Consider the following 21,937-nt stretch of genomic DNA (forward strand, 5'->3'; position numbering starts at 1 on the left):
AAATGTCAATTATATCTCAAATTGGAATTTTTTTTAGTGAGAGACAGAGACAGAGATGAAAGAAGAGAGATGAGAACCATCAACTCGTAGTTGGGTCACTTTAGTTGTTCATTGACTGCTTCTAACATGTGCCTTGACGGGGGAGCTCAAGCTGAGCCAGTGATCCCATGCTCAAGCCAGTGACCTCGGGTTTTGAACCAGGAACCTCTGGACCCAGGTCAATGCTCTATCTACTGTGCCACCATGAGTCAGGCTCAGATTGGAAATTTATACATTTTAAAAGTGAAGTAGCGCTGTGGGAAGGAACCAAGCTGGACAGTACTGGACTTGCAGAGAATGGAAGCCACTATGGACTGAGAAAAGCATGCTCCTCGGATCTGCTTGGAGACCATGGGGCTTCCTGATTTTACAAAGAGTGTAAGTGAGGAGCCCTGGGAACACAGCCAGAAATACAGGATTTTATGAAATCTCATGAATCCTTTCATCTATTTTAATGGAAGCAAGGGTTAAATATAATGTATAATAGAACATGACTAACATTTTATCAAAACATTTTTCTTTTATAATTTTTTAATACCATGGAACTCCTCTTAAATGGAAACACATCAGATACTGTCAATGGAAAAAACAATTTACAAAGTTCTATTTACATGTAACTTTTCCAGAGTACACCTTCTGCATAAAGCAAATATGTGGGTTATTTCATTCAAATAATAAGAATTTGCAATTTAATGATGACGATAATTGTTGAAATTTCTAACAATCTCATTTTTTAAAAACACAAAATATTTATCTGGTCTTTTAAATGACAAACACCCTTAGAAAATGTATTTCTCCTATACTTTAGACTTCTACTAGCTATATATATATATATATAGCACCAGTAACTATTTTCATAAGAACATAAGTAATATTTTAAAAACATACAATTTCATATAGACATACTAGAAAAATTATAAATTTGGATAAGTACGAATATAAAATTTTATAAAATAGAAAGTTAAAAGCTTTCTAAAAACAGCAATTTAAAAATGCAATGAATGTTCTTTGAGTAGATAACCAGATAAGTTTAAATTGGTTAGACTACAGAACTTAAGGTCTTATAACATCTTTGGTTAAAAAATCAAGGCTACTTCACAAACCTAATCTATTACAAAATTTTAGGGCAATGTAGAAATTCCAAAAGTTCCTAAAAGGTTGGAGGTGCTAGATTTTTAAAGATCAGTGCTAGATTTTACACATCAGTTTTCTCCCTGTAATTACAATTCTCAAAAGATTTTTCTGTATTCAATCAGATGATGTTCACCTTTAAAGTTATTTCTGTAGAGATTTTTAATTCTATAATGAACTATTGAAGCTTAGAACTGGAATGGTATAAGCAGAGCACTCAACTTCTTCATACTCTGATAAATAACAAGTAACAAAGAGATTACCCATCAAGTCTCCGCTACCTATGCTTACAAAAAAAGATAAAACTTATGGGAGGAAAAGGTAGCATACTTATCAATGTCCTGACTGACAGGGCAGGGCCAGCGAGGCCGCCTGCTAGGTGTGACAGTGGCCTGCCAGGCCTGCCCCATGCCCCTCCTCTCTGGAACAGTGCAGTCCCTAAACTCACGTACACTTTCATAGCTGTATATGAAAAGAAGAGAGAGAGAGACACTTGCTAACTTAAAAAAAGGAATCAGCAGCCTATAACTGCAAGGAAATAGTGCAAAGTCAATCTTTGGCCCCTTTAGAACACTGGATACTGATGCAAAGAAACAAACACACCCTGTTAGGAAGGCTTATTACTGTAGTACACAAGAAGCTGCCTCGCTCACTGGATAAACTGTCCATCCTAGGCTGAAGGAGGAGACATTCTGTAATTCAATTTAAAAAAAAATTAACAACAAACCTTCCTGCTACTCTGAAGTGAGATTCTTCCCTTTAGAAACACCTCCCTGTAAATGACCTGGGCGGGCCTGCATTTCTGAGGCCCGGGTGACTCGGGCTCCTTGCCCTGCAGGGGAGGGAGGGGCCAGCCAGGCCTTCTATGCACCTGTGGTTCTGGAGTTGGTCTTTCCGCCACACTACACTGTTCAACTGTTCCCTTTGACATTTCAAGTAACAGGAAGACAACTTCTGTTATGAGAAATTTTACACGATATGGACAAGAAAGTACAAGATGAGAGGAGACATAATAAAAATTGGATTTATGATGAAGAGCAGTTTCCCTCACAGTTGGAAAATCTGTAGTGAGAGGTGACTACATACTGTTTGTAGAATCCTGCACTGTATAGAGGAACTTCTCACTGCCCCGTGCAACACCTGATTCATGCGCATGCCAGTGTCTAACTCTACAGTCACTGTCAGTATAAAGGATCGTTTCACATGCTCTGCAGACGTCCCCTGCATCACGTGTACTGTCTGCTATATAACTGAGAGTTAGTTATAGTTACATGCTTTTTCACAGGAAAGAAAACAGCTTTCCTACTCAGATGCTTTTTACTGTGGGATTTCAGAAAAATTTAATGATGTCCACATTATTAAAATGAAAAACTGTAATGAGTTTAGACATCACTATATTCTTAAAACTTTAGGTGTTGCTAAGACACATCAGACAAGTGCAGTAACCTGGAATGAATTTTCTTTCTCCTAGAGACCTGCTTTTACTTCTGAACAGATGACTAAATTTGAGTCGTCTATTTTAAAATTCTGGCATTGTGCTTTTTGGGGGTACTTTGTTGATAGAGGCGAGAGCACACTCTTGTAAGTGCGTGTATTCTAAAACATGAAAAACGCCCTGTGTCCTGGAATAAGGAAAGCTGTGAAGCGCCTTGTACCCAATAGGTGCAACAGCAAATCTGGTATCAGCAGCATCCCTTATTAACTTAAAAAAACAGACTGGTCCTTAAACTGCTCACATTATTCTATATAAAGTGACTTCCTAAACTTTCTTCTAATTGTATTCTTACCAAGACCCATCATAAACCACTCAATTAAGCTAAATTAAAATTGATTTTAGCAGAAAGTTGAAATGATGCTTTAAAATATAAAATATCACCTACTACTGATTTTACAATTTGAAACTGGTGACTTAAGCTAGAAAAAAATATGTTATTAAAAAAAAAACCAAAAAAACAACAAAGAAAGATTTCCAGTCTTTTCCCTCCTACCCAGGAAAAATTTGTATCTGATATCATCAACATGAGTCCTTGATGCCTTTTCGAAATCTTCCAAAGGTTATACCCTGGCGGACTTACTGGTGGTCTCCTTCAACTCGTCTCTTGCGAACTATGAGAGGAAAAAGAAGTATGTTAGAAATCCTGTCTGATTATATAAGCTCAACTGGCCTGTTAAAAACAAGTTTCTGTATAATCTGCTATAGCTATACAAAATGAAGTGTCCGTTTCCAGTTCACATGGTCATTACAATAAACAATGCACATCCCCTTGCCTTGTCATTGACCTGTTGAGAAGTGTGGGGCTCCAAATGAGAACGTCTTAGACTCACCTGTGCTGACACGCCACAACGTTAGAAATAGAAACAAAATGGTCAGCAGTCACCTTCAGGTCACTGCCTGTCTCATCTGTTTATGAACAAAGTTTATACCGCCATCAAAAATGAATATAAATTGTGTTAAATTTTGAAATGACACTGAGGCAACTGGGATTAGAAAGTATTAAAAGTATTTGCATGCTCTTCTGATTGGGCATAGTTTATTTTCTCAGTCTCTGAAAGAACACAACACAACCAGTTTTGTCATTCATTTTTAAAAGTGACTTGCTGCTGCTCTCCAAATTTCCCTTCTCGTCTCCTACAAAATGAACTGGCTCAGGGCTCTGACAGAACAATAAATGCAAAGTAATGAAAATCTAAGACCCTTAACGTGGTCAGGTCACGGCTGGCTACCATAAACTCTGACTGTCAAAGAGGTAGGCCAGCTGGTTTACCGGATGCAGTCAAAGTGCACGGACCTGAGGACCGCCCCGCCCCAGCCTCCTCGTGGACTGGGGACCCTACACTACTAGGCTGTGCTCACTAGTGTCAGGGCGAGGTCTTCAACTGCAGGATCTTGCTACCTTCACTCTTACCTATCAGCCAACACAGAGCATTTGCCACCAGCCACCAGGCCAGGGCTCCTCAGCCTTGTGGCCAAATCCTATTTAGAGAGGACAAAAAGCATAGGTTCCAGTGTCAACAACAAATAGTGTGAATCATGGCTTTGTTATTTTTTTTTTTCTGTTGTTGTTTTAAAGAGGAGAAAGAGAGAAAAGCGGCATGAGGGGAGGAACAGGAAACATCAACTTATAGTTGCTTCCTGTCTGTGTCTTGACCAGAAAGCCCAGGATTTTGAACCAGTGACCTCAGCATTCCAGGTCAATGCTTTATCCCTGTACCACCACAGGCCAGGCTCTGTCACTTCTTTGTAGTGTGCTCTTGGTCAAGTAAGTTAACCTCTCTGAACCTCAACTCATCCTCTATAACAGAAGAGTAATGATACCTGTACCTCATGGCTGTGCAGTTAAAGGCATGGCGCACTACTTAGCGCACTGAGAACATAGTACTCAGCTTCAGTACCTGGGGGATGTTGTTTAGGGTGTGGTATGCCACCTTTTTTGGGGTGAGGAAAGCCGGTTTAGCTTTTATAATTTGAGGATTTATATTATGCATTATTGGTTTTGATACACTTATCAGTGAACTCCTGTTTAAATTAGAGTTTTGATCTATTAATTTTATACTCTTTTCTGTCTATGGAAGTAAGTAGGAAGTCAACTGCCTTTGTTTAGCCTGAACTAACTGTTTAACAGAGGAAAAAAAAGCCCACACGTGCCCCTGGCCTTCTGGCCAGACTACAGATGCTCTGCTCTCAAGCCTTTTTTTTTTTTTTGGTATTTTTCTGAAGTGAGAAGCAGGGAGGCAGAGAGACAGACTCCTGCATATGCCTGACCAGGATCCACCCGGCATGCCCACTAGGGGGCGATGCTCTGCCCATCTGGGTTGTTGCTCTGTTGCAACCAGAGCCACTCTGGTGCCTGAGGCAGAAGCCATAGAGCCATGTTCATTAATTGCTTTCTCGTATGTGCCTTGACCACAGGCCTTCAGCAGACTGAGTAACCCCTTGTTCAAGCCAGTGACCTTGGGTCCAAGCTGGTGAGCTTTGCTCAGACCAGATGAGCCCACGCTCAAGTTGGCGACCTTGGGGTCTCGAACCTGAGTCCTCCGCATCCCAGTCCGACACTCTATCCACTGCACCACTGCCTGGTCAGGCCCACAACTTCTTTAACATGGCCTCTATCACCCATGGCTACTGAGCTGCTCAATGTCAACATAAAACAGTCTAGGAAATAGTTTTTATCTGTTCATCTTCCAGTTACCAAACCCCCACATCCCACTCACTTATTACTTCATAGAAATCTGGGCAAAGCGACTGCCACAGCGGGCTCGTCAGAAAAGCACAGCTGTGGAGGCCTTGCTCGGGCTGGCATCCCTGCCGCTGAGTTCTCACTGTGCTCTCTCCTGCAGGACAGCAGATGACAGAGACGGCTGGGGCTACACATTTGTTGGTGGGATCCTGGGCTAGCTAAGATAGTTTTAGGATGCTTATGGCTTGTTTATGGCTATTTAGTTACTAGAAAAATGTAATTTTGAGCAGGGTTCAAATTCTATCACTTTCTTTATTCACTTAGTAAATCTTTATTAAGTATCTACTATTGTCAGGCATAGTTTTAAAAGAGTTATGAATTCAACAGACAGACATGGCTGTCATGTCTTCCTGACTAGCTGTCAGGAAGCTTGGAGTCTGAAAATACACAACAAGAATAAAGTATAACTAAATTACTAAATGAAAACTTTTTTAAAGCCAATAATCTGTATGTTCTTGAAGCTCTGGAGTTATTTGTGGAGTTTAGTCAGACTTGAGAAACATTACTCTAAAAAGCAAAATTAAATACCTGAAAGAAAATATAGAAACCAACTAGTGAACCAATCCTAAATCAATTTGTGTGACTTAGCAATCTACATCTACAATAAAAAATACACCAAACACACCAATTTGCTATTTCACAGAGCAAGAGGTAAAAATCTTCTAAGGAAGCTACAATTATCAAAGAATAGAAAGGGTCTAAACCAGGGGTCTCAAACTCAACTCAGCATGTGGGCCGCAGAGCAAGATCACAGCCGTTCGGCGGGCCGCACTAGGTCTACAAAAGGCAACTGTTAGCAACACTTTTCTTGAACTTCGTGGATTAGTCTGTGGGCCGCACAAAATTGCTCGGCGGGCCGCAAGTTTGAGACCCCTGGTCTAAACTGACACTTTTCAGTGACCTGGATTAAAGGAATAAAACGATTTTTTCTGTTCCTGCGACCTTTAAAAGAATACAAATTCAAATATGGCTGAAGCTTCAAAGAACTGTATCAGTCTGCAATGTTACTTCCTGTAGGACATTTTTATTCTTGCCTGAATCCATCTTTTAAAATACTCCAATGACAAACACCAAACTTAAAAGAGTTGATTTTTGGTAATATGTAGAAACAAAGTTATAAGCATCATATTCTGGAAATTTTATTTCAAGCAGAAGCCACGACCTCAGCAGCTCAGTGGGAGCCATGTGGCAGACTACTGACCTGGATGTGAATGCAGTGAGAAGACCTAATGATAGCTGACTATAAAACTTGGGTTAAGGCCCTGGCTGGTTGGCTTAGTGGTAGCGAGTTGGCCCAGCGTGTGGATGTCCGTCCAGGGTTCGATTCCCAGTCAAGGCACACAAGAGAAGCAACCATCTGCTTTTTCACCCTTCCTCCTTTTTTCTCCCCCTCCCGCAGCCATGGCTTGAGCGAGTTGGCCTCGGGCATTGAGGATAGCTCCATGGCCTCACCTCAGACACTTAAATAAAAAAAAGCTTGGTTGCTGAGCAACAGCCCCATATGGGCAGAGCATCACCCCCTAGTGGGCTTGCTGGGTGGATCCCAGTGAGGGCACATGTGGGAGTCTATCTCTCTGCCTCCCTTCCTCTCACAAAAAATAAAAAACTTGGGTTAAAACTATAATTATTCTATATTTTATCATATAAAATTGAATTTATGTTTGATAAAAAGGGCAAAAACTTTCCTATAATGTTGAAATCTCTCTTTTTTAAATGGCTCTAAGGCAGCGGTTCTCAACCTATGGATCGCGACCCTGGCGGGGTCGCCTAAAGCCATCAGAAAATACATAATGCATATCAGGTATTTACATTCCGAATCTTAACTGTAGCAAAATTACAGTTATGAAGTAGCCACCAAAATTATTTTTTGGTTTGGGGTCACCACAACATGAGGAACTGTATTGTGGGGTCACGGCATTAGAAAGGTTGAGAACCACTGCTCTAAGGGGTAACATGTAGCTGAGAATAAAATATTTGTTATAGAGAGTAAAAATGTCTGTTGTAGAAAACTGTTCATTTAGGCTGACTGGCTGGCTCAGCAGAGAGGATTGGCCCGGCATGCAGATGTGCTGGGTTCAATTCTTGATCAGGGCACACATGAGAATCAACCATCTGCTCCTCTTCCCCTTCCTCTCCCTCTTCTCTCTCTTCCCCTCTCGCAGCCAGTGGCTTGACTGGTTCAAGCCTAGGGCCCAGGTGTTGAGAATAGCTCAGTTGCTTCAAGCATCAGCCTCAGGCGCTGAGCATAGCCCAGCTGATTTGAGCATCAGCCCCAGATGGGGGTTGCCAGGTGGATCCTGGTTGGGGCGCATGCAGGAATCTATCTCCCCTCTTCTCACTTAAAACCAACAACAAAAAAGAACACTGTTCATTTAAAGCTGTGAAATATAATTGTCACAGGAAGTAGATTTCACTCATTTAGCAACCCAATATTACTACACTCTCATTTAAACTGAACTCTGATTCAATCAGTATAATGAGGACCATGCTTTAAATTTTAGAAACAAAGGCCAAGTAATCTGTTAAAATTTATTTTAAAAGATTTCCAATATATTAGTTTAATGGCAAAATTCAGAAATTTTATTTGATATTGCATATGTCTTACCTAAGTCATTGTTTTTCGTTATAGCATTAGCTGCCCTGGTTCGGGGCCCCTGCTGTGTAAATTGATATCCAAATTTAAGAATGTTTGTATTTTCCTCAAGCATCTTGGCTATTTCCAATTCCACAGCTGTCCCCAACTGCTGCCTCTGGAATAGTTAGAAATAAAGAATTGTGTTAATAAACTAGATCAAACACCGTTCAAGGTAAGTCCAGAATAAGACATTGAGATACATACCGATTCTGTAGATCTTTAAAAAATTTCCCAATTCTTACAACATACATAAGAGAAACAAAATTTTAAAGTTCAGATAAAAAAAATTATGGATTACCACAATGAGATAGCCTTGACACCCATAGGATGACTATAATCAAAAAGACAGAAAAATAATTAAGGGTTAGGTTGGCAAGAACGTGGAAACACTGGGACCCACAGACATGCTGGTGGGAATGTAAAATGGTGCCGCTGCTGTAAAAAACAATTTGGCATTCCTCAAAAAGTTAAACACAGAGTTACCATATGACGTAGCAAAGCCCTGCCTAGGTATATAACCACACACAAAAAATGCTAAATTCACATAAGAACCTGTATATGAATGTTCACAGCAGCTTTATTCCTAATATTCAGAAAGTAGAAACAACCCAGCTGTAACAGACTATCATTCAGCCATGAAAAAGAAGTACTCAGATATGCTACACCATGGATGAACCCCAGAACATTTTGCTAAGTGAAAGAAGGCAGACACAAAAGACTACATATTACACAATTCCACATATATGAACTGTCCCAGACAGGCAAATGTGTAGGGACAGAAAGTCGACCAGCGGCTGCCAGGGGCTGGTGGGAGGGTGAATAAGGAGTGACTGCTGGTGGGTATGGAGTTTTCTGTTGAGATGATGGATGTTCTGCAGTTAGACAGTGGTGACGGTTGCACAATTCCATGAACATACTAAAAACACTAAATTAATATTCTGGATGCCTCAAACATCCTCTCATCCACTTTCATGGCACCGCCTTCCTGAACGGCCCCCTCAAAGCCCCCTCCTACTCGCCTGCACAGCAGAGTGGGTGGGGGCTTCCCCAGTCACTACTGCGTAACACCAACCTGATTGTCAATCTTGAGCTCTGTCAGGGTCTCATTATCTCTTAAAGCATCAATCAGTGCTAGAATCCCAGCTCCTGTAATAAAGTTGGACTCCACATTTAAACTCTTCAAATTTTTGTTCACTCTCAGCATATCTGCAAAAGCCTAGAAATTAAAGAAAATATTTAGATATTAAAATTTGATAGCACCTATTACACATTTTATATGCCATCAGACTAATTAATATAACTGCCTGAATGTTTCTCATTAGATTGTTTTAGCTTGACATCTACCTCACAGGCCTCACATGTATCCACTCTGTACATGTGCTCTGTCACAATCGAGTCTTTTCTGTCACATATAACTCTGTATTGGTAAGATTCTCCACTGCTATTTAATCCTTATGTTCATTCACACCTTTTGTCATGTCTCCTTCTCCTGTCCCTCACCCTTTCTGTCAGTGTCCGTGTGGGCTAACTTCTTCAGTGTCTCTCTGGACGTCTTTTCTATTTGGGTCCTGGTGCAGCTGCACTACTGCGAAGCCAAAATGAGGGTAAATTATAGACTAATTTCCAAGTCAGAGACCAAAGAAATGCCTAAGGCAGAAGGCCAAAAACGGCCCCAGATAACTAGAGCTGCAGGAGCACAGAGACTACGGAGAAGAAGGGGCTCACTAATATTCAGTTCCCCAAGGAATGCTGTCTTCACCTTGTTTCCGTTCCTATCACTGGGTATGGCAGTGCTGGGCTTGCCACCCAGTGCTCAATAAACACATTAACTAAATCGGTAACAGAAACCTGTGAGTGAGCAGAGGAGGAAAAGGAGAGGGAAAAGTTAGAATATAGTGATTTTATGTAAAATTCGCCCTTAGAGGGGGTCCAACTCCAGAAAACATGTGGAAGATCCAGCTTAAAGTCAATTTAAAGAAAAGGTAATGGGGTGAGAGGGCAGGGATTACAAAAAGACCTTGTGACAGATTATCTACACACCTGTACTTTCTTTTTTTTTTAAAAGATTTTATTTATTTATTTTTAGAGAGAAGAGAAAGAGAGAGAGAGAGAGAGAGAGAGAAGGGGGGGGGAGGAACAGGAATTATCAATTTCCATATGTGCCCTGACCAGGTAAGCCCAGGGTTTTGAACCAGCAACCTCAGCATTCCAGGTTGACGCTTTATCCACTGTGCCACCACAGGTCAGGAACACCTGTACTTTCTATTAGCAACAACTAGCTGTTTGACCTGGACAAATCCCTTATTCATCCTGCTGTACATAATTTATTCAAATATTATTTATGGCTTATTATTTGATAAGTCCTACTCTGTAGATTCAGAAATAAAACGTGTGATTCTACTTGGGTTTTACTGGGGGAGGCCAGATAATAAGTAGCAAAATGTCATGTCAGATGGTAAAAAGGGCCAAAACAGAATAAAAAAAAGGCCAAGTCGGGCAGACGGGGGGAGGGGCTGCTATTTTATATAAGTGGTCAGGAAAGGCCTCACCTAAAAGGTGCTGTTTGAGCAAAAACTCAAAGTGATAAAGTGAAACTTATGTGGAATATCTTAAGAAAGCAAGTTCTAGCAAAGAGGACCCAATGTGAAGTCCTCGAGTTGAGAGCATGCACAGCACATCTGAGGACGAGCAAGAAGGCTGTTTGGCTGCAGTGGAGTGAAGGAAAGGGCAAGCAAGGGAGATGCGGTCTGTTCACATCAGGCCGTGTAAAGCCATTGAAAGATTTTGATTTTTCCTCAAGTGAGACAGGGAGCTTCTGAAAGGTTCCGAGTATAGAAACAAGATAATAAACTCAAGTTTTAAAAGAATCACTTTTTTTTTTTCGTATTTTTCTGAAGCTGGAAACGGGGAGGCAGTCAGACAGACTCCCGCATGCGCCCGACCAGGATCCACCCGGCATGCCCACCAGGGGACGATGCTCTGCCCATCCGGGGCGTCGCTCTGTCGCGACCAGAGCCACTCTAGTGCCTGGGGCAGAGGCCATGGAGCCATCCCCAGCGCCCGGGCCATCTTTTGCTCCAATGGAGCCTTGGGAGGGGAAGAGAGAGACAGAGAGGAAGGAGAGGGGGAGGGGCGGAGAAGCAGATGGGCGCTTCTCCTGTGTGCCCTGGCCAGAAATCGGACCCGGGACTTCCACACGCCAGGCCGACGCTCTACCACTGAGCCAACCGGCCAGGGCCAAAAGAATCACTTTTTAAAAAAATTTTTTTTTCAATTGACTTAAGTGGCAAATTTATAAAAAGTTAACATGTAATTATGATAAGAATCACTTTTGATGTTGAGTAAAGAGCTGGCTTTGCAGTGGTAAGATGGAAGAAGGCAGCTCAATTAGGAGGTGAGTACAATAATCTACACTGCTCACAAAAATCAGATCAGGGAACGTGCAGATACTCCAGGACTTTCAGCCTATTGTGTAGTGCATTTTCACCAATGAAATAAAAGTTGGTTTTGCATCTCATTTGCATAATTAAACAACTTTCTTTGACTTGTCCTTTGCTTTTCTGATGTTCTTGTTTAATAAAAAAGAAAAAAAATCAAATGCTTCCATTTTTTATCACTTCATATTCATTTTGAAATATCCCCTAATTTTCATAAGCAGTACAGGTGAGAAGAGGCAGTGGCATGGTAGTTATGAAAATGGTGAGAAGTGGTTGGATTCTAGAAATATTTTGAAGACAGGGCTATTAAGTAGGTAGCTGGACAAGAGCATACAGTTCAGGACAGAGGTATGAACGGAAGGTAACAACACTGACAGTCATCAGCATATATAGATAACATATAGCAATGAAACAGATTGAGATCACCCAGAGAATGCATGTCAATAGAGAAAAGAAGAGGGACTGTGACCAAGCCCTGGGCTGTTCTAATGTGTAGAAGTTGGGGAGAAGAGGAGGAACCAGCATGGGGACAAGAGAAGGGACGTCTAGGAGAGGCAGGAGGAGAATCAAAGGGAGTGATGTCCTCAAAGCCAAGTGAAGAAAAAGGTTCACACTATGATCAAGAGGGATTTACCTGAAGAATGCAAGGTTGACTTTAACAAACAAATTTTTTGTGTGTGACAGAGACAGAGAAAGGGACAGAGACAGGGACAGAAATGGAAAGAGAAACAGGAAGGGAGAGAGATGAGAAGCATTAATTCTCCTTAGTTGTTCATTGATTGCTTTTTCATATGTGCTTTGACTGGAGGCCTAGGGCAGAGTGAGTGACCCCTTGGCTCAAGCCAGCGACCTTGGGCTCAAGCCAGTGACCATGGGTTCATATCTTTGATCCCATGCTTAAGCCGGGGACATTGGAGTTTCGAACATGGGTCCTCTGCATACTAGTCCAACTCTACCCACTGTGCCACTGCCTGGTCAAGCAACAAACAAATATTAATCAATGTAATATACCATATTAATAGAATAAAGGACAAAAACTACATGATCATCTCAAAAGACAGAAAAAGTATTTGACAAAACCCAACATTGGGCCCTGGCTAGTGGCTCAGTGGATACAGTGTTGGCCCAGTGTATGGACATCCCAGGTTCGATTCCTGGTCAGGGCACACAGGAGAAGTAACCACCGGCTTCTCTCTCTTCCCTCTCCCTCTGCTCTCCCTCTTCCCCTCCTGTAGCCAGTGGCTCGATTGGTTCGAATGTGGCCCCGAGCACTGAGGCTAGCTCAGTTGGTCCAAGTGAGTCAGCCTCAGGCACTAAGATTAGCTCAGTACTTGAGTATTGCCCCCAGACAGGGTTGCCAGGTGGATCCCGGTTGGGGTACAAATGGGAGTCTGTCTCACTGTATCCCCTCCTCTCACTTAAAAGGAACAAATAAACACTAACATTGTAGATCCATAAATGGACTCTTCTGCAGCTGTTAAAAAATTGGTGTGGAACTTTATGTACTGATATGAAAAGGTCTTTAAGACATACTGTTGAGTGAAAAATTAAATTACAGAATAGCATTTATTGTATGATTCCATTTATGTTTTAAAAAATTACAGGAAGGAAATTCATAAAAGAGCAGTAAATCATGTACTGCCTAATAGAGAGCTAAACATCAATTGAAAGAAGGGAGTAAATTTTGTTCATAAAATCACAGTTTAGCCATCTCTATAACACCCTGGTGTGTAGTTATCATTTTGATATTATCAATAGTTAACTTACAGAAAACAAACTGATGGTTGTCAGATGGGACGGAGGTTGGGGGTGTGGGTGAAAAAAACGAAGGGAGTAAGACGTACAGACCGGTAGTGACAGAACAGTCGTGGGGATGTCAAGTACAGCATGGGGAGTACAGGCAATAACACTGTAATACTGTGTGGTGCCGGGGGTCCTGGACTTATCAGGGGGATCACGTTGTATGCTATTAAAATGTCTACCCACTGTGCTCCAAACTAACATAACATGAAATGTCAACAGTAATTGAAAAATTAAAAAAAAAACATAGCTTACTTACAATAGCAACGGGGTCATTGCTCCGCGTGGCTGCAAGACTGAAACTTTTCACATGTGTGTTGGTTTCCAAAGCCTTTGCAAAATCTTTCAGGGTTGGAATCGGAATATTCTTGAAAGACAATAATATGAAACATTACATTTTAGTCCATTAATCAAGTAAATATTTATATTTACCTTTTTTTTCATTAAAGTGTTCTCAGGAATTTTTTTTAAAAAATATTTTATTTACTGATTTTTAGAGAGAGGGGAGAGAGAGAGAGAGAGAAGGGGGAGGAGCAGGAAGCATCAACTCCCATATGTGCCTTGACCAGGCAAGCCTAGGGTTTCGAACCGGCAACCTCAGTGTTCCAGGTCGATGCTTTATCCCACTGCGCCACCACAGGTCAGGCTGTTCTCAGGAATTTTATAAACACCTGACAGTCTACAAATGAAAACAAATAACTCTGCTTTCTCCATATCTATCTGACTTCTCTGTCATGGTACATCTTATATAAACTGTTGACCTAGAGCAAAGAACAGATCACCATTTCTTCAGCATTTAAGAAGTTTTGGCTATTTTACATTTGATTGTTCTTTTATTTATTTATTTAGTGAGAGGAAGGTAGGCAGAGAGACTCTCGTATGCACCCCAACTGGGATCCATCTGGCAACTCCACTAGGGGGCGATGCTCTGCCTATTAGGGGCCCTTGCTCCATTGCAACTGGAGCAATTTTTTTAAGGCTTGAGGCAGAGACCATGGAGCCATCCTCAGCGCCCAGGGCCAACTCGCTCTAATTGAGCCATGGCTACAGGAGGGGAGGAGAACAGAGAGAGAGAGAGAAGTGAGAGGGGGAGGGGTGAAGAAGTAGATGGGCACTTCTCCTGTGTGCCCTGACCAGGAATTGAACCTAGGACATCCACACGCTGGGTTGATGCTCTACCTCTGAGCCAATCTGCCAGAGCCTACATTTAATTATTGTTATTATAAGAAGCCAACATTTGCCTGACCGGGTGGTGGTACAGTGGATAAAGCATCAGCCTGGGATTCTGAGGACCCTGGTTCAAAACCCCAAGGTCGCTGGATTGAGCAAGGGGTCACCTGCTCTGCTATAGCCCCCCAGACAAGGCAAATATGAGAAAGCAATCAATGAACAACTAAGATGCCGTAAGAAAGAATTGATGCTTCTCATCTCTCTCTCCCTTCCTGTGTCTCACTAAAAAAGAAAAAAAAAGTAAACATTTGAATATTCAAAGTGGATCTATTTTCTACAAAGAGAAAGATGTAGGAGCTCACCTCTACTAAGTGTGATTCCTGAGGCAGATGACATACTGATCCTAGTCCCTTACTTTAAGCTGTAAGTATGAAGAGAGATTAACCCTACAGTACTTGAAATATGGAAAGATAACTTTCCCCTGAAGTTCCAAGACTTCAATTCCCTATAGCCTGGTTATTTTCAGATCATTGCCACTGATTTACAAAGATATATGAAGACTGTATTTTTAAAGACTGAATAAAATTAATGACTAACTAGGGATACTAGCTTTTCCCAAGGCTTTCTTTCTTCCACTCATAGAAAGGAACACCCACTCAAGGAGCCCAGAGGTCTTATTCTCCAGTTCTTATAATTTTTAGATGTTCCCTCCACCCTCAATTCAGATAAATCAAGATTTAATACTCAAGAGAAATAAAAACACGTTCATACAAAATATACTGACAGCATGTTAATGAGTACAATATTCATAATCATCCCAAACTGGAAGCAACCCATATGTCTATCAACTGATGAATGGATAAACAAATTGCACTATATCCAAAAAAGGACTTCTCAACATTACAAAGGAACAAACTACAAGTGAAAGCATGGATGAATTTCAAATGCATTATGCTTTTGGCCAGACTCAAAAGGTTATATACTATATGATTCCATTTATATGACATTCTAGAAAATAGGGAAAGAGATCAGTCACTGTCAGGTGCTAGAGTCAGCAGAGAAAGATGACAAAGGGGTGTGACAAGGTCTACATCTGACTGTGCTAGTGGTTGTACAAATTTATTCATTAGTCAAAACTCACAGAAATGTATATTAAAAAGGGAGAATTTTTCTATATGTAAATTATACCTCAAGAAACCTGATTAAAAAAGGAAACCCCAAAAGACTAAATGCTCTAAAAAGTAGACAGTACTTTGAAAGCCAGAGAGTTACACTGACAGTCTGGTAGGGTTTACCTTTTTATATGATAGTCTTTTATTTTTATTTATTTATTTACTTTTTGCATTTTTCTGAAGCTGGAAACAGGGAGAGACAGTCAGACAGACTCCCGCATGCGCCCGACCTGCGCCCGACCGGGATCCACCTGGCACGCCCACCAGGGGCGACGCTCTGCCCACCAGGGGGCGATGCTCTGCCCATCCTGGGCATCGCCATGTTGCGACCAGAGCCACTCTAGCGCCTGGGGCAGAGGCAAAGGAGCCATCCCCAGCGCCCGGGCCATCTTTGCTCCAATGGAGCCTTGGCTGCGGGAGGGGAAGAGAGAGACAGAGAGGAAGGCGCGGCGGAGGGGTGGAGAAGCAAATGGGCGCTTCTCCTGTGTGCCCTGGCCAGGAATCGAACCCGGGTCCTCCGCACGCTAGGCCGACACTCTACCGCTGAGCCAACAAGCCAGGGCTTATATGATAGTCTTTTAAAAAGCAAGTCAGGCCCTGGCCGGTTGGCTCAGTGGTAGAGCGTCGGCCTGGCGTGCAGGAGTCCCAGGTTCGATTCCCAGCCAGGGCACACAGGAGAAGCGCCCATCTGCTTCTCCACCCCTCCCCCTCTCCTTCCTCTCTGTCTCTCTCTTCCCCTCCCGCAGCCAGGGCTCCATTGGAGCAAAGATGACCCGGGCGCTGAGGATGGTTCTGTGGCTTCTGCCTCAGGCGCTAGAATGGCTCTGGTTGCAATAGAGCGACACCCCAGATAGGCAGAGCATCGCCCCTGGTGGGCGTGCCGGGTGGATCCCAGTTGGGCGCATGTGGGAGTCTGTCTGACTGCCTCCCCATTTCCAACTTCAGAAAAATAAAAAAAAAAAAAAAAAAAAAAAAAAGCAAGTCAGAAAAATACTATATTACTTTAATTTTTAAAATATGGAGGAATCTGTGTTACCACAGTGTTAGGAGCAAAAGCTTTACCTTCACGTAGAAAGAATTATACTATGTCAAAACTACCCACCTCTCATCCTAGATCCCCCCTGACTCAGCAATTCAAAACTTTGTTTGCTTAGCACACCTACTTTTATATTATTCAAATTAACTTCAACAAGGCGAACATCATTTTCTTTAATTCTCTTTAAACTCTCTTCAACGTTGGTTGGATTTGGTGGCTCATCAAATATTGGAACAATCTTTTCACCTTTTACCACATCTGTAGTAAGAAACGAGAAGAGCAAGAAACTAGTGGTTCATTCTATTACAGTGGATGCATATATTAAAGTGGTAACAAATAACATACACACATAGCTCAGTATAACTAATTTAAAAGTTTCTTCCCCACAATTTCTAAAATATCCTTTATGTGTTGACACATAATTAAAGTGCTCAAGTAAAATTTTATTATATACCAAAAATAATTCAATACTTTATTTGCAATATATTAGTCTTCAAAAATGAATATTTTCACTGCCTCTTGGTGTATTACAAGATACCTTTACCACTAAACTGTATTTGACAATACAGCCTAACGATCCCATTTATTTTTAGCAATAAAGTTCAAATATGATCAAATCTAACACCTGTCTAGGAGATCTGACAAGTAATTACTGTAAAGGTAGTAAAAGCCAGACTTAAAGAAAAACAGCCTTGATGAGAAGAATAAGGTGATGGTAGTACACAATACCTGTAGTACTGTAGGCAGCACTCCAGGGTGAGGAAGGGGTGAACTCTCTATTAGGAAGAAGAGTAGGAATAAGGAATGGGGAGACAAAGAGGTAATCCTACACAGAAGAGCTACCAAATCAGACATCTCAAAAGTTCCTTCCTTTATTCCTACCCTCAATCTTGTGCCATACATACCACACCCACACACATGATCAGGACACACATGCAAAGTTGAAAGAGGACCTGGAGTCTTGAACTCTCTAATAAGATATATGTGCTTTATTTATCCATTTTTTAGAGAGGAGAAGGAGAGACAGAGAGAGAGAGAGAGGAAAGACAGAGAGAGAGAAGGGGGGGAAGAGCTGGAAGCACCAACTCCCATATGTGCCTTGACCAGGCAGCCCAGGGTTTCAAACCAGCGACCTCAGCATTTCCAGGTCGACGCTTTATCCACTGCGCCACCACAGGTCAGGCAAGATATATGTGCTTTGACGTGTGGAGGTCTATGAACCATTATTACAGGCAAACTTTTATAGATAAATTTTCTGGGGAGAACATCTGTAGCATCAGATTCTCAAAGAGTCAACTGACCACAAAATGTTAAGAACAGACATGGAAAGATCGACAGGATCACTGTCTGAGTTAGCTCTTCCCATCTGCCCTCCTCTAGCTGTTAGGAGCAAAATTCATCTTAGGACAAGGTATACTGCTTACTCATCCAATAAATTCCCTCTAAGAGTACCTTGTTCTTTTCAAACACACATACACCCACAAGCAGCAGCCTGAGTTCAACTTAGACCAGGGTTCAGGAACCTATGGCTCGCGAGCCAGATGTGGCTCTTTTGATGGCTGCATCTGGCTCGCAGACAAATCTTTAATAAAAATAAATAAAATAATAACGTTAAAAATATAAAACATTCTCATGTATTACAATCCATTCATTTCCTACTGCTCATGTTCATGGTTGTGGGTGGCTGGAGCCAATCACAGCTGTCCTCCGGGACAACACCAAATTTTTATTGGATAATGTGTAAGGTACATGGGTCGTTTGTTGTATGGCTCTCACGAAATTACATTTTAATATATGTGGCGTTCATGGCTCTCTCAGCCAAAAAGGTTCCCGACCCCTGACTTAGACAAAGATCTGAAAATTATTTTGCCTAAGAACAGTTGAAAGATCTAAATAAATTTAGCCTGAAAGTATATATTAAAAGAAAGTATACTCATTGTCTTCAGATTTATCTTGTATAAGAAGAGAGAAATTCCAGGCTGTTCTGAAAGGCTGGGTTAGAAAAGGTGTAGACTGCCGGAAGGCAGGATCTGGTTCAGTACCAAGAACTTCCTAACAGAGCTCTGCTGAAAGAACAGAGTGGGCTCCCTCTCACTAAGTTCACCAGGGCAGGCTTCTTCAAGATGGCAGATCAAGCATAACCAGGCGGTGGCACAGTGGGTAGAGCATTGGACTGGGATGCAGAGGACCCAGGTTTGAAACCCCGAAGTCACCGGCTTGAGTGTGGACTCATCTGTTTTGAGCAAGGGATCACTCGCTCTGCTATAGCCCCTTGGTCAAGGCACATATGAGAAGACAATCAATGAACAACTAAGGTGCCACAACGAAGAATTGATGCTTCTCATCTCCCTTTCTTCTGGCCTTATCTCCCCCCCCCCCCCCACATACAATGGCAGATCAAGGGACCTGGAGAAGAGCTTCCTCACTGAATGGAAAGTTGAACAAGTTCTTCCTCAATTCTAAATGTTCTAAAAGCCAAATTATTTCTTTCCCCACTTCACAGAATGTATGTATTTAAATAGCCTTGCTCCCTAATGAAATAATGGATCCAGTCAATGGGTTGCTGAAACCATTCTGAAAGATTCATGGGAACTTTAAATGGATGGATCAGGTTGCCAAAATTTGAACCCACTGATCACTCTTAACACATTTCTAAAAGATGTATGATCAGAGTTGATATGCTTCCTAATGTGATTCAATCACCACCTAGGAAGCATCCTTGCCAAAATATCGCACCTGATCAAGCCCCTAGAACAGTGGTCGGCAAATTCATTAGTCAACAGAGCCAAATATCAACAGTACAACAACTGAAATTTCTTTTGAGAGCCAAATTTTTTATTTATTTTTTTTATTTTTATTTTTTTTTCTTTTGTACCTTTCTGAAGCTGGAAACAAGGAGAGACAGTCAGACAGACTCCCGCATGCGCCCGACCGGGATCCGCCCGGCACGCCCACCAGGGGCTACGCTCTGCCCACCAGGGGGCGATGCTCTGCCCCTCCGGGGCGCCGCCCCAGCGCGACCAGAGCCACCCCAGCGCCTGGGGCAGAGGCAAAGGAGCCATCCCCAGCGCCCGGGCCATCCCCGCTCCAATGGAGCCCTGGCTGCGGGAGGGGAAGAGAGAGACAGAGAGGAAGGAGGTGGGGGGGCAGAGAAGCAAATGGGCGCCTCTCCTATGTGCCCTGGCCGGGAATAGAAACCGGTCCCCCGCATGCCAGGCCGATGCTCCACCGCTGAGCCAACTGGCCAGGGCCTTGAGAGCCAAATTTTTTAAACTTAAACTATATAGGTAGGTACATTCCTTATTGAGGTAGTGCCCGCACGTGGTATTTTGTGGGAGAGAAGAGCCACACTCAAGGGGCCAAAGAGCCTCATGTGGCTCATGAGCCTCAGTTTGCCGACCAGGGCCCTAGAAAATAAATAACAGCTTATAGAAACATAGGAGTTACACAAACATGTAAAATGATACCACAAGATTGCAATCAGCCAAATCCAGACTGTTGAAAAGTCTATGTAACTAATAGCTCAGTCTCTTAATCATGGCATGAAGAAAGGGGAGAGTGGCTGAAGAGGGGAACTATTAAGAAATTAAGAAAAACTGAAACCAAATGCAATCTGTGGTCCTTATTTGGATTCTGATTTTAACAAACTGTGAAATAACATTTTTGAGAATAGGGGAAATATGAACATGGACTATTTGATAAGGAATTATTGTTAATTTTTAAGTTTGATAATGGTATATTAAATAGAAAGTATTTGGGAGAGACACATATGGTAATATTTATGAGTAAAGTAATACAAATAAACAAGTCTGCTATGAAATATTTCAAGAAAAAAGTAGAAGGGGTAGGGAGAGTGGCAGATGATGGATGATACAAGACTGGCAAAATATTAATAACAGCTGAAGCTGGGTGATGAATATATTATTCTCCCTTCTATTATGCATGCTTAAACATTTCTACAACAAAAAGTATTATGATTTGCAAATCATAGTACATTCACAAATGGAGTGTTACACAGAGGTTTGGGTGAGGCAGCTATATATGTACATGATATATCGCTAAGAGATATACTATATAGCAGTGATTTTCAAATTTTTCATCTCATGGCACACATAAACTAATTACTAAAATTCTGCTCTACACCAAAATAATGTTTTTTTGCCAACCTAACAACATCAAAAGGGTATAATTTCAATTCATTCACATCGTATGGCTATTGTTATATTGGCTGCTGTCGTTTTTTTATTTGACAATCTAAGGGAAAAGAGGTCAGAGCCCCTGATTATTGCACGTTTTAAAAACTCTTGCATGTTTTGCACGTTTTAAAAACTCTTGCAGCACACTGATGGGAAATCACTGCTATATAGCATAAGTTAAAAGCCTCATCACTAACTCTGTGTGAAATTTAACTTAGTTACTTAATCATTCTAAAATCTAAACTCCCTTACATGAAAATAAAGGATAATAATTTCATAGAACTGTTTTAAGGATTAAATGAAAACAATTCATATTCAAGAGCTATGCACAGAACATGACCCATAGTCAGCATCAGAAAACCAGCCAATAGCATTATTTTTGAAAAATTACATTATAAGTATCTATAGTATGATACTTTTTTTTAAACTTTTTTTTTTTTTGTATTTTTCTGAAGCTGGAAACAGGGAGGCAGTCAGCCAGACTCCCGCATGCGCCCAACCGGGATCCACCTGGCACGCCCACCAGGGGGCGATGCTCTGCCCATCTGGGGCTTTGCTCTGTTGTAACCAGAGCCAGTCTAGCACCTGAGGCAGAGGCCATGGAGCCATCCCCAGCGCCTGGGCCATCATTTGCTCCAATGGAGCCTTGGCTGCGGGAGGGGAAGAGAGAGACAGAGAGGAAGGAGAGGGGGAGGGGTGGAGAAGCAGATGGGCGCTTCTCCTGTGTGCCCTGGCCGGGAATCAAACCCGGGACTCCTGCACGCCGGGCTGACGCTCTACCACTGAGCCAACCAGCCAGGGCCTGTATGATACAAATTTTGTAAACAAGTCTAAATATACATATATAAATCTGTATTAACACAGTACAAAATCTAGAAGGATTATACAAGAAATTGTTAACAGGGTTGGCGGGCAGGAAGGAGGCATGACGGCTATGAGCAGACACTTTTACTTCTGACCTTATACACTTACGTGTTGTTTAACTGTGCCAAAAAAGTCTATATTACTTTGAAAATTTAAAAACACCCTATACATGAATTTTTTTAAAAGGCTTTGGACTATTTAATAACTTGCATCAGATGA

The 21,937-nt window shown here is 41.8% G+C and overlaps 1 protein-coding gene across 1 annotated transcript in view; it reads right to left on the bottom strand.

The window, feature by feature from the left end:
* Positions 1-476: 476 nt before the first annotated feature.
* The window catches only part of TMOD3 (tropomodulin 3), a 79,622-nt gene continuing 58,161 nt past the window's right edge, over positions 477-21,937 (bottom strand). Inside the window, exons 6-10 of the mRNA XM_066341771.1 lie at positions 16,786-16,916; positions 13,540-13,647; positions 9,116-9,259; positions 8,014-8,158; positions 477-3,276 (exon numbers count right to left, since the gene is read on the bottom strand). Coding sequence (XP_066197868.1) covers positions 3,242-3,276; positions 8,014-8,158; positions 9,116-9,259; positions 13,540-13,647; positions 16,786-16,916 — 563 coding nt within the window. The 3' untranslated portion in view covers positions 477-3,241. The remainder of the gene's footprint in view (positions 3,277-8,013; positions 8,159-9,115; positions 9,260-13,539; positions 13,648-16,785; positions 16,917-21,937) is intronic.

This window comes from Saccopteryx leptura, chromosome 6, assembly GCF_036850995.1.
Source record: "Saccopteryx leptura isolate mSacLep1 chromosome 6, mSacLep1_pri_phased_curated, whole genome shotgun sequence".
Lineage (NCBI taxonomy): Eukaryota > Metazoa > Chordata > Mammalia > Chiroptera > Emballonuridae > Saccopteryx > Saccopteryx leptura.